We start from the raw sequence: 13,670 nt of genomic DNA on the forward strand, positions 1-13,670 counted from the left end.
TTCAAAGTATTGACTCTTTAAAATTTTGCCGCTTTTTTTTTTTTTTTTTTGGGTGATGTGAGCCAAATAGATTTTAGGCACAAGCCCGCAAAAGAAAGGCCTTCGATGTGGTTGACGAAGGCTCTTCGGGCAACTCACATTTTGCTCCAGCTCAAAATGGACCTTTTTGTGGACATCGGCAATCTCCATCAGAACCATACCTAGAAAGTCACAAACGTTGGTTAATCGCGAAAGTCCTTTGAAAGACAACTCGGCAAAGTACTACACTGTGAAATTGCTGATTTTTTTTGTGCAGTATGCTTATCACGCTCGCGTTCACAACAACCTCGCAGACGGCAACAATGACATATCTTCCTTCAGTGTTTGAACAGCTGTCAATCTCTGTCAAAACAATCTGCGTGTATGATTCTGGTAGTGGGGAGGGAGCCGATATAGAACCGTCTCCATTCACAGCCAGGCTGCGCCACAGATCGAGCGGCGTACGGGCACCGAGACAATGGCAGTGAGTCAACACCGTGCACGGCGGCGGACAATTGTAAATAAGCAGTAGTGCTCCCTCCCTCCATCACAATGGGGTGAAATCTAGACTCCAGGTTTACTCTGGGACGGTGAACTAATGTAAACCTTTGCGCGGTGTCCAGAATCATACAGTATGCGGGCATATGCGGCGAGGTAGCGAGAATGTGCGATCCCTTAAGGGGCCTGTGGACATTGCTGTTTTTCCCCAAAAGAAATTCCCCACTCTGGCGTCAAAGAAGAGGTCTGCCCACAAACAATATGACGAGAATTTCCTAAAATATCTTAATTCCCGATTTTTAAATAAATTAAAAACTATACTTTTGTAAAACATCGATGACGTTCTTTAAAAATAATTCATTGGTCACTTACTGTAATTATAAAGGACAAAACAAAATTGAATGTTTGTTCACTTAGTCGATGACTGACATTGCCGTCTGTTATGAAAATGAAATGTGGCTCGTGAGCACAAAACGACCCCATCGCTCTTAAATGTTCCATATTTTTCCATGCGCGCAACTGTGAATCGTTGCTTTGTCACATCAACACTGTTGGACAGAAATTTCCGCTGCTTTGTTGTGGTTTTGTTTCTGGAAAACATACGATAAACAAAAGTTCAAAGAAAAGAGGGGGAAAAGCCCCCCCCCCGCCCTCCCAAATCTCTTCATATACCATATTAAAAGCATTATTTTAAATAAGCATATTCACGTATAAACGCGCACGTTCTTGTACCTTCGACCTGACACTGCCCCCCCCCCAGACCTCACTCTGAGCATACAAACGCGATGATACACAGCGCTACTTCTGTCATCTAAAAGGTAGCGTCCAGCTACAACAACATTGCCCTCTGAAGGTCACCAGAATTTACTAGTAAATGCTGCCTTTGTGCTGTCCCACAGGGGAGGGGCGGCGGCGGTGCTCGGCGTACGACAGTTCATACAGGCCACTCGACAGACCGCTGCGGCACAGGTCAACGTGGTGGCTGACAAGGAGTGGGTGGATGGGGTCAGCGAGGCCGGCGCGCACCTGCAGCCTTTTATTTAGGTGTAAAAACCTGAAGGGAGGGGGTGAGGCGGGAGGTGGCCCTGATTAACCCTTTCAGGCACAGCGGTTACTTCAGTGGACGGCTTATCATGTTATCAGGTTCCAGGGTGCATGAAAGGGTTAAGGCACCTATAATAAAGGAAGTTACGTGGTTACTCATTCGACAAAAAAAAAAACTGGAAGAGCTGATAAAATATAATGACAACCAATTCTTGGCGCGCATAAAAAACGTTGCCCTGCGCAGCATGATTTACTATTCCAGCTACAGTTCACCTTGGTGGAGTACTGCAATACATCAGACTGGATGTACGGAGCAGGGGTATCTAATATTATGGACACCTTACTTGGCAAAAGATTGGGACCCGTTCTGTAAAATATGAGAAAATATTACATAGTATAATAGGCCTCTGTTTCTAATAAAAAAAAAATGGGGGGGATCCAATATTACACTGTACAAGCACGGTATAAAGTATCCTGTAGTTTGAATAGGAAGTTGGAATTTTGGGAAAAAAATAAATAAAAATTTTTAGGTTCTTTTTTTGAATTGTTATTCAATAGCTATAGTTACTGATAAACCTCTGCTCCACACTTCAGTCCATTTATCGGTAATACCATGAAACTAAGTGGAAATGTGAACATTTACTTCGCAGGTCGATTTGCATTTGAATAAAAGTATGTCTGGAGCCCTGTAATGATGTTGCTGATTAATATAAATGGACAATACTATCAAAACATTGCACATCTCAATTGCAGCTCTGAGGTGAGTTGGGAGAAAAAAAAAAAGGTTGTACGCATGTATCAAATGTCAGTCGAACAGGATTTTTAATAGTTGGGGGGAGGCGGAGCGAACAACGCCGATGTCATTCTTATTGCATGATATCATTCCGGTAGTAGAAATGTCCTGTGATGAATCAACCGCTACCTATTCGGTGTCCAATAAGGTTAATTGTGCAATATGAGTCAATGTTAGTGGCTTCCTAAGTTTACTTTACCCTTGACAGTCCTTCCTCAGTGCGCCAAGTGCAGAGTATACATATCATGTGTTCTCTCAACTAGCACTGAGCCTTCCAATGAGATGCATCACTGAGCTTGCCCACGCAGGCCTTGTGTGCGTGTGTGTGTGTGTGTGTGTGTGTGTGTGTGTGTGTGTGTGTGTGTGTGTGTGTGTGTTCCAACATGACTACATCCTCTTGCGCGTCACGCTCCCAAAAAGGTTTTCACCATCATACATCGTGGGGCAGGCGTTGGAGACTGTTGCCTCAGACGTGCCACACCCCTTTGTGTTGTAAGAGAGATTAAAAACGGCAAAATCCATATTGACTCAGTGGACCGCAGGAGGTTTCCGATCTTTTTTTTCTCATCTTTCTGTCCGTTATCGCGGCAGTTGGCGCAAGAGAGCAAAACAGATAGGCGGAAGAGAAACACATTGGTTGCATCAATGTCGAATTTATCAGATGACTGCGGGTTACTAAATTGGAACGCTGTTCATGCCGGAGAATGTTTCAGATCTGAAAAAGCCACAATATTCAAAAGTGAGAGAGAGCATGAGAGCTAATAAAGATTTTCAAACGCACGACCAAAAGGCAAACTGCTCCTCATGTGACACACACGAGCGCACCGCCAATATTGTGCGAGTGTCTAGACAGTCAAACAAACTCATCAAACAGCTCCAAAATGTTTAAATCATCTCATTAAAAGCTATCTGTGGGGAATACGATCGCCGTGTCCCCTCCATTCTCAATCATCTTTCTCCGAGTTTCAAACAGCTGCATCTGACATTACCATTCTTCTCATGCTGATGACGTATCTCCATATTTCCGAAATTAAAAAAAGATGCTTGACAAAGAGAACAATGAAAGGCTGGAAGGGGTGTGGTTTGCACCATTCTCTTACTCCGCTCACATTTTCAGTCCCTAAATACCTGCTGCTTTTCAAAGACGAAAGGAAAATCCCTGCAGTCCACTTAGGGCCTCTTGCACGGGGAGCTTTGAATTGTTCACCCGCTAAAAGAGGATTTGAAGCATACAGTGAGGTTGACTCTGATGGGCCATGACATTAGGTACGCCTGAACGGTCCGGTACAAAGACTATATCCAAAGATGATGTTGAATTTTGACGGATCCTGTCATAAATTTATTGGCTAATTTTGGAATTGAAAGTTTTAAACAGTCTAGAATTTCACCACATTCACTCTTATAAATTGCTTGAAAGTCTGAGTGTGACCCGAAGTACAGCTCATCCAAGACCAACCATACCAGCCCACCTCACCGAGGAGAGTATCATGCCATTTTGTGAATTCTAACAGGATCGAAACCTGAATTTATTGGGCCACAAGTGATGCCTTTGCCTAAAAAGACTGGCACAAATTGGCTGCAAAGCACTATTTTGGTCCAAACAAAATTCCTCAACTCACTTCAACATACTGCTGTTCCTCGACACGAATATGCCACAAGATGGTGGGAAATCACTGTTGATGTCAAAATCAAACTCTTCAACTCAACTTAAGAGTTTCTTCGCAATAAGATGGCAGCAAATCACAATTTTTCTACAAATAAAACTACTCAACTCACTTGACAGTTCCTAATGCCAAGATTCCACTCTATGATAGTAAAGCACCATTTTTTCCCTCCGTGGAACTCTTTCAGTCATGTCAACACAGTTCCTTCACACCAAGATGCGACAACACGGCGCCAAAGTAAAAGGTTGATTGCTTTTGCTTTAACACAAACGCAGCAAATGGCTCAATATTTAAGCAAAGCATAAAAGATAGGTTAAAAAAAAAAGTGAATTCTTGCTCAACTTCAAATATGCAGAGTTTCGCCATCTAGAAAAACAGCCAATCACACCTCTACACAATTTCCAGGTCTTCAATTAACCTAAAATTCATATTACTGGGTCCCGAAATGAGATTTCAGATGTGAGGTAGACCGCTAGGCCACAGCGCTGCTCTAAGCAGTTCAATAAAGCAAAAAAAAAAAAACCCAGAAAATGATCACTTCACTTCCACTTTGAGCCTCCCGTGAGTTCCACAAACAGACAAACAGTTGGTGGATTAGGGTGAGTCAAACTAGGGAGTAAAGAAGGCTCAACGGCGAGAAGACATTCTGCTGCGCTCGTGTTTATTCAGCGTGTTTGCTGTATGACGCCTGCACCGGGGCTGCAAGAGAATTCACACACTCTCGATAAATAGCTCCAGCAAGCGGGGAGTGAGTGCGAGACCGCTTGGGCGTTTTTTTGCACAAGATCACTTTGGAGAGTCGTTATCATTGGAAAAACTTGCCCAACTCAAGTGCCAACACTTTTACTCACTGGTCTATAGAAGTGCAAACAATATCCGTGATGCCATTAAATTTTTTTTTTTTCTGAGGTTCATTTCTCCAATATTAAATACACCCACCAGATGCAACTTTATCACTCCAACCAAACTCTAATGAGATCCCATACAAAGCACTGTATGAAAGTGTCTTCCCTTAAAATGATTTGAAAAGCTTTTGTTGACACTATCAGAGCCGATATTTATTATTGTGGTTGTAGTTTACCTCCGTATTTTCGTGTGTGTGTGTGTGTGTGTGTGTGTGTGTGTGTGTGTGTGTGTGTGTGTGTGTGTGTGTGTGTGTGTGTGTGTGTGTAGCTTACAAAACGTTCATGTACAGCTCAACAAACATTTCTTCTACTGGCCAACATTTAAAAAAAATTTAGACCAAGAATGGGTCAATTTTTGTGCTAATTTCAATTGTCCCATTTGGAATCTATTGGGTCATAATTAACGGAGTGATTAAAATATATAACTACATTTTGAATGATAACCTCTTATCCCCCCACCCATGATAGAGAATTTCCTGTATGCCCCCCTGCCCCCCCCCCCGAGTGATTTATGGTCATCTCTTGCATTGTTTCTTCTTCTCAGAAGACACACACCCCATTCCAGCTCCTCTTTTTCAAATTCCATCTGACATTTCATCACTTCAAAATTTTGCAATAGCACAGCTATTTTTCAAGGTGTGAAGGAGAGGAACAATGTCATTTTATTGTTCACGACGACGACAAGACCATTTCCTCAAGACGGAAACGAAATGACAACACATTCACCGGCCGTCATGTTGTCTCCAATTAGCGCCAAAGAGAGTCAACGTGATGGATCAGACGCAAATGCGTTCTCATCGCTTTGAAAATTAGAGCAGTTGTAGAATTCGAAATGTGTTTCATGAATGCTAATCTTTTCACGATGGTGTCGTTTCACGGCTGAAAGAAATTACACTTCCACGCCACTTACCAAGTTCCCGGGATACTGGAGACAACGTAGCGTTCTCTCCAATTTTTGTGATGGCATCAAAGTAGGCCATTCCTGCGATAGTCATCCCTGTATGGGAGGATCACAAATTATATTGAAACATCTTTAGTGAGACACACTACACATACTGGAATTGTGTCTACCGTATTGCGCATCGTTCACTGGTTCACGACAGTGTATGTGTACGTCAAATGTTGTCAACAAAACAATCAGGTACCTGTACTACAAAACAATCAGGTACACACAGAGAGACCAACGCCAAGATTCGAACCCAGAACCTCTAAACGGTGAAGCAGACGTGCTATTTGTTAATATTTGTCAACAGAACAATCAGGTACCTGTAATAAGGTTACCTCAAAAGAAACCGTGAACTGTCACGCGAATGACTTCAAATGCTCGTCAAAATGGAAGAATTTGATTTTTGAGCATTTTTGACCCATGGTCAACTTTCAAGTACCACGCAACATTTGAACATGATGTGGCAGTACTTGCTGGGGAAAAAAAGCAATTGGCTAAACCCCACAGAACCTGAGGAAAACTACTGCAAAGATGCACTGGAATGCATGAGGAGCGATTCGAACAGGCAGATGAGCGAACCACTTGTTTGCCACATTGGACATGCCATCAATAAAAGTAAAAGTGAGTCCTGTGTGTTACCTGTGACTGACTTCTCATAGTTCTTCCCCAAGTTGACCAGGTTCCTCAGGCTGGGGTTGAACTGGTCCATCACATTCTGGGAAAAAGTTGACAACATTGTGGGCAAAGTAACACTGTCATGTACACACACTAGATGCATCCAATTTCAATTGGCCTTGTCCTCATTAGCATTACGGGTGAGCTGAAGTTTATTTCAGCTGACAGAGTTCAGTTTAGGACACCGCATATTACGCACCCTCAAAGTCAACAAAGTGTTCCTATAATGGGAAAACAATCGGGTACCTGTTATAATGTCAGCTCAGACAAAACCGCTAACTTTCTTTTTTGAATGACATTGACAAAAATGTTCAGAGTTGAAGCCCATCACCACGGAAAGAATTTTGTTGTTGATGGGAATGTTATGAATTTTATTAAAGCCGGCAAAACAATCAGGTGTCCGTAATGCAAAACAATCCGGTAACCTGTCATGGGCCAGAGCAAATGAAACTGTTAAGTTTCTTTTGAACGACGTTGACAAAAGTGTTCCGAACTGGAGACGATGCCAACTGACTTTGGGTGAAAAGCCGGGTACACCCTGCACTGTTCGCCAGCCATTTCAGGTCGTGGTTTGCGGTGGAAGAGATGGAAGACCGCATGCAGGTTGCTCTTTAAATGCAGCAGCAAGAAAACTTTCAATCTTTCGTGTGTATTCCTTACACTCCCTTAAAAGACGAAACTGGCTGATATTTGTGAGAAACATCATTGCCAAACCCCCCCACCCTCTCAATTAAAATACCTGAGCGGTCAAGGGCTGTTCACCTCCCAGTCTCGCTCTCCTGGCACACCCCGAAAAGAACAATGACGAGACAGGTATGACTTTACAATGAGAAACGCACTGCAGAGTGGAGTTAGAGACAGGAAAAAAGGGAACAGGTTTCTTCTTCCCTCCCACCCCCAATCCTTTCTCCCCTCTGTCCCGTTCTGCTGAAACTGTGCCATGTACAGACTCTCTGCCATCACACACACACACACACACACACACACACACACACACACACACACACACACATAAACAATCATGCCATTAATAATAACTCAGATTGTTATTCCACCTTCAAATTGTTTGTTTTCGTTGATCACGGAGGATGTCAGGAAACATGAACACTCACTTCCAATCATACCAGAGATAACATCAGGGCCTTCCAAATTTGCAGTCTGTTTTTAGGGAGGCACATCAGCTGGAAATCCCATGGTAGGCTCTGATTTTTGATCATATGATCGGATTGGAACAATTCATGACATATGATGGTTTACCACTGGGTCAAACTTCTGCTGTATAGCACCAACTCCTAGCAAGGAGGACTAACTCTATGCCACATTTTTTTCTTTGCCTGAAGAATCGGTGGCTGGCACTGTATTGATAGCCGCCACGAGTACCTGACAATTGGCAAAAAAGCTGGGTCAAACTTCTGCTGTATAGCACCAACTCCTAGCAAGGAGGACTAACTCTATGCCACATTTTTTTCTTTGCCTGAAGAATCGGTGGCTGGCACTGTATTGATAGCCGCCACGAGTACCTGACAATTGGCAATAAAGCCGGTATCGGCCCAGGCCTATCCATGTTTGCATATTCATTCACCAGTTAACCACCGGCTCCTGGATCAATTCAAACGCGTTGCTAATTGCAGTTTTGAAGAAAAAAAACAAAAACAAATGAAAAATCCAATTTGACGACAATATTGGAGAATGACAACAAGAAACTTATTGCATCATACACTCTCGAGCTCAGCCATACATATTGAACTATTATCCCGCTGAATCGAATCGCTCCACTTTATAATAAACCTATTCGTATTGCACCGCCGTATAACATCTTCTATTGGAGAGATGCGCACTATCGAGCTACAGTATATATATATAGGGTGGCACGGTGGATGACTGGTTAGCACGTTTGCCTCACAGTACAGTGGTGTGGGGTTCAATTCCAGCTCCGGCCTTCCTGTGTGGAGTTTGCATGTTCTGTTCGTGCCCGCGTGGGTTCCCTCCAGGTAACCCGGTTTCCTCCCATCCATCCATTTTCCAATCCACTTCATCCTCACAAGGGTAGCGATGGGTGCTGGAGCCTATCCCAGTTGTCTCGGGGCAGTAGGCCAGGTACACCTTGAACCGGTTGCCAGCCGATCGCAGCAGTTTCCTCCCACATTCCAAAAACATGCGTGGCAGGTTAATGGAACACTCTGAATTGTCGCTGGGTGTGATTGTGAGTGTGGATGGGTGTTCGTCTCTGTGTGCCCTGCGATTGGCTGACAACAGGTTCAGGGTGTCCTCCTGCCTACTGCCCGAAAACAACTGGGATAGGCTCCAGCACGCTGGCGACCCTTGAAAGGATAAGCGTGTGTGCAGCACACACGCACACACCATAATAATAAAAATGCTTGATTGATTCATTTGAGCACGTTTCGTTAATCACAAATTGAAGACTGTCAAAGTGGCTCTTGCACCCTTCTATTCGCTATGTTCTAAGAGGCAAACATTTGGCCACCACCGGATTAGATTAACACACAGGAAAAAATCGGCAAATTTAAAACCCATCAGCGACTGATCACTGATCCCATCTGGGCACAATCTATCGGAAGAACAAACAATGATTGGCACACTGTGATCACAAGTGGCACACTTAACAAACTGACGCACCAGCAGGGAATGATAATAGGGAGTGACATTCTAGCATGGTCTTGCTTGTTGTTGACAGCTAAATATTTCAGCGATTCGGTCGAACGTGTTTTAAACAACCTGAAAACTATGAAGCGTCATAAGGCAACAAGGGGAAATGAAAGCACCGAAAAGTGCAGGTTGCATATTTTTAAATTGTTGCCTGCTTTGAAGGGATTTTAGGATCCAAACTTTACATCATAACAGCCAATTCCCCATTTCAAATCACACAAACGAATACAATAATTTATGCCTGTACACTTGTGAGATTCACCTTGTAAGTTAGTTCGGTGAGCTTGCTCACGTCCTGCGGGGTCCCGGACATGTTGCGCGTGGTTTCTCCAGGTAAGCGAATGACCCCCAAAAAAAAATTACATCAAAATTAAGAATTATAATCCAGGTGGTAAATCCTTACAGTCGAAACCAGAGAACGAGAATGAGTCCCGGCATGCCATGCGCCACTGGCAGCGTGCGTGCACGCAGAAAGACAAACTGGCTTGTTGCAGACTCACTCACCAGCTGGGACGCAGAGAGATTTTACTCAGGGGGTGGGGCCGTGACGTCACAAGTGTCGACTCAGCTGATGAGTCCCACAAAATGCATCATAGCGCCTTGATTTACGAGTTTAATTCGTTCTTCGGCCATGCTCACCCCAAAACATTTTTTGCAACGTGTTCTAATGAGAAAAACAGGACTGTGCAATAACGCAGTGCAGAAAACAAACATAACTAAACAATTTTTTTCCTCAGTTGCTACTGTTTTAATTGACTTTCACTGAAGTTCACGAATCAACAGTAAAACAGACTGGAAGTCGATGCCGTACGAAAAGTACGCTGAGTTGCACATCCAGTTCTTGTTTTTTCATCCGGTTCTTCGTCTCAACGCTCAGTTTTTAAGACCTGCGGTTCGGGGGATAAAAGAGGAAGAAATGAATGGGCAAAAATACCCTCACAAAAAAAAAAAGAAGATGGAAAAAAACATTGACTGTCACGTAACCATGTGAATTGATGGTGGGCGGGTGTTGTTCATTTATCTGCCGCCATCTAGCGGTGAAAATCTGAAACTCAAGGCTACAGCCAATTATAATTTTTTTTTTTTACTAAGATATCCTTTATTTGTCCCACACTGGGGAAATTTACAGTCTACAGCAGCAAGATTGTGGGTAGAAAGAAGAAAGAAGAAAAGAAAACAAACACCGTTCAATTAAGTGCAATATAAATGCAGATATGGATAAGGTCGCAGTGCTATTTGCAAGTGTTTTCCCCACATCATTTTATTTTTTTATTCTTTTTGCTTGCAACGCAAACCAAATTAATTTCGAAGCATTGTGTGAAAGTGTGGTTGTCGCACGCTGAACAAATGATTAGCCTGTATGTCTCACAGTTCTGAGACTCTGGGTTTGAATTTTGAAGTGAACATTTGAATGGGCTTCTTCCCACAGTTGATATACATTTCTACATCATGTGGACCAGAATATTTTCTGTTTTTTCTTTCCCCCAAATGAAACACATGAATCTCAGCAACAATATGAGCAGAAACGCCACATTACTATGTTCAGGGCTCAAAAGTAGGTTGTTGCTCTTGTAGGGAGGGCACATGACTGCATTTCACGGTGTCAATTTCAAGCCTTCAACCGAGATGATGGGAAGCTAAGAGGAGCTCAGAAGTCCTGGACACACATTGCCATCTTCGTCCGCTGGATTTGACTTCAATTTTACGTCCTTGAGGGCATCTCAAGGAGACAACCAGCAAATATGGACAGGTACAATTTGATTCAGACAGTTTGTATGTTTCGGAAGGTTCATTAACTTGATGATGCGTTTGCAGAACACTGTTGTTGCTTTTCATCCGGATTTTCCTGGGTGTGGCGGAATCTGACAGGCCTCTGACAGATTTAGGTAGCTGAACATCACTTTCTCCCTCTTTGCATGCACCGATGACATGTCATCTTTTTTTAATCAGAAACTATTGCCGGGAAGCTGGTCTTCTATCAAATGGATGGCAACGCCACCTATGTGAGAGACAAAGGAGAGCTGGCGTCAGACATTCCCACCGAGACCATGTTCGAACTTTCTGATCCCCATCAGAATTTCAGCACGGCGAACTTCAGCTTCACGTGGGATTTAGGGAACGGGTATGAGGACTGCTCTGCAAAATCCAAAATCATTCCAAAAAGTTTGGCATTGTTTCTGATGAGTATTTTATTTATGGAAACACAGAGAGGTAATCCAGGGGAATGAGCCTGTTGTCCGCTACCACTACGCTTTGTCTGGAAACTACACACTCCGATTGAAAATTGGAGTCAATATGTCCAAATACACGCCTGCATTAACTGGAATCTACTCCAAGGATATTCAAGTTCTTGGTTTGTAGTGGACTCACACTCTACACTTAAAAACATATATATATATATATATATAAATTTTTTAAAAATAAAATAAAAGTGAAGACAGTAAATATCTCAGTTGTGCATGAGATCATCCTACATTTTTTTACATTTTGACTAACGTGTGTGTAAATTGATTTGTAGACGCCATTAAAAGCATTGAGTTGAAGGGGCCTTCCAATTACGAGGTGTCTCAAACCACCGGCCTTGCTTTCCACGTGGATGGAAGGTAAAAGTGACATTTAGTTTTTCCGAGCTTTGTACGACCTCAAGGAAGAAACTGAGATCGCTGTGTTTCCCCTGTAGTCCCCCCATGTGGGTGTGTTGGAGCTTCCTTCCCCGCTGCGTGCCCGAAACGACGGGGGGCTGCACGCTGACCGTACTGTACGAGAACACCTTGTGGCTCAATCACACTTTCACCTCCACCGGGGTTCACTGCCTGGACATCAGCATCCGCAATGACATCAGCAAGCTGCAGACCTCCTTCAGTCTCATCGTCAGGAAAAACAGTGAGTGAAGCCTGCGCACATCCACACACGCCGTGTGTCTTATTGGCTCAGTCCAAAGGAGCTGACAGGCAGATGAGCGAACCACTTGTTTGCCACATTGGACATGCCATCAATAAAAGTAAAAGTGAGTCCTGTGTGTTACCTGTGACTGACTTCTCATAGTTCTTCCCCAAGTTGACCAGGTTCCTCAGGCTGGGGTTGAACTGGTCCATCACATTCTGGGAAAAAGTTGACAACATTGTGGGCAAAGTAACACTGTCATGTACACACACTAGATGCATCCAATTTCAATTGGCCTTGTCCTCATTAGCATTACGGGTGAGCTGAAGTTTATTTCAGCTGACAGAGTTCAGTTTAGGACACCGCATATTACGCACCCTCAAAGTCAACAAAGTGTTCCTATAATGGGAAAACAATCGGGTACCTGTTATAATGTCAGCTCAGACAAAACCGCTAACTTTCTTTTTTGAATGACATTGACAAAAATGTTCAGAGTTGAAGCCCATCACCACGGAAAGAATTTTGTTGTTGATGGGAATGTTATGAATTTTATTAAAGCCGGCAAAACAATCAGGTGTCCGTAATGCAAAACAATCCGGTAACCTGTCATGGGCCAGAGCAAATGAAACTGTTAAGTTTCTTTTGAACGACGTTGACAAAAGTGTTCCGAACTGGAGACGATGCCAACTGACTTTGGGTGAAAAGCCGGGTACACCCTGCACTGTTCGCCAGCCATTTCAGGTCGTGGTTTGCGGTGGAAGAGATGGAAGACCGCATGCAGGTTGCTCTTTAAATGCAGCAGCAAGAAAACTTTCAATCTTTCGTGTGTATTCCTTACACTCCCTTAAAAGACGAAACTGGCTGATATTTGTGAGAAACATCATTGCCAAACCCCCCCACCCTCTCAATTAAAATACCTGAGCGGTCAAGGGCTGTTCACCTCCCAGTCTCGCTCTCCTGGCACACCCCGAAAAGAACAATGACGAGACAGGTATGACTTTACAATGAGAAACGCACTGCAGAGTGGAGTTAGAGACAGGAAAAAAGGGAACAGGTTTCTTCTTCCCTCCCACCCCCAATCCTTTCTCCCCTCTGTCCCGTTCTGCTGAAACTGTGCCATGTACAGACTCTCTGCCATCACACACACACACACACACACACACACACACACACACACACACACACACACATAAACAATCATGCCATTAATAATAACTCAGATTGTTATTCCACCTTCAAATTGTTTGTTTTCGTTGATCACGGAGGATGTCAGGAAACATGAACACTCACTTCCAATCATACCAGAGATAACATCAGGGCCTTCCAAATTTGCAGTCTGTTTTTAGGGAGGCACATCAGCTGGAAATCCCATGGTAGGCTCTGATTTTTGATCATATGATCGGATTGGAACAATTCATGACATATGATGGTTTACCACTGGGTCAAACTTCTGCTGTATAGCACCAACTCCTAGCAAGGAGGACTAACTCTATGCCACATTTTTTTCTTTGCCTGAAGAATCGGTGGCTGGCACTGTATTGATAGCCGCCACGAGTACCTGACAATTGGCAAAAAAG

At 43.5% G+C, this 13,670-nt stretch overlaps 2 protein-coding genes across 4 annotated transcripts in view; one reads left to right on the plus strand and one right to left on the minus strand.

Moving 5' to 3' along the window:
• Window positions 1-9,725, minus strand: part of baiap2l1a (BAR/IMD domain containing adaptor protein 2 like 1a) — a 19,088-nt gene extending 9,363 nt beyond the window's left edge. For 2 of the 3 annotated variants that reach the window (XR_002166602.1, XM_019858017.1), the window contains exons 1-4: window positions 9,473-9,724; window positions 6,508-6,583; window positions 5,833-5,919; window positions 139-200 (exon numbers count right to left, since the gene is read on the minus strand). Coding sequence is in view for 2 of the 3 variants with exons in the window: in XM_019858017.1 (XP_019713576.1) it covers window positions 139-200; window positions 5,833-5,919; window positions 6,508-6,583; window positions 9,473-9,523 (276 nt within the window). In the remaining variant the exon portion in view is untranslated. Of the gene's footprint in view, window positions 1-138; window positions 201-5,832; window positions 5,920-6,507; window positions 6,584-9,472 lie in introns of all 3 variants that reach the window. The other variant, XM_019858028.1, reaches the window with a different exon arrangement.
• A 1,116-nt stretch (window positions 9,726-10,841) lies between these two features.
• Window positions 10,842-13,670, plus strand: part of tmem130 (transmembrane protein 130) — a 19,110-nt gene continuing 16,281 nt past the window's right edge. Inside the window, exons 1-6 of the mRNA XM_019856102.1 lie at window positions 10,842-10,960; window positions 11,026-11,096; window positions 11,161-11,332; window positions 11,418-11,563; window positions 11,729-11,813; window positions 11,891-12,093. Coding sequence (XP_019711661.1) covers window positions 10,953-10,960; window positions 11,026-11,096; window positions 11,161-11,332; window positions 11,418-11,563; window positions 11,729-11,813; window positions 11,891-12,093 — 685 coding nt within the window. The 5' untranslated portion in view covers window positions 10,842-10,952. The remainder of the gene's footprint in view (window positions 10,961-11,025; window positions 11,097-11,160; window positions 11,333-11,417; window positions 11,564-11,728; window positions 11,814-11,890; window positions 12,094-13,670) is intronic.

This window comes from Hippocampus comes, unplaced genomic scaffold (assembly GCF_001891065.2).
Source record: "Hippocampus comes isolate QL1 unplaced genomic scaffold, H_comes_QL1_v1.1 scaffold17, whole genome shotgun sequence".
NCBI lineage: Eukaryota > Metazoa > Chordata > Actinopteri > Syngnathiformes > Syngnathidae > Hippocampus > Hippocampus comes.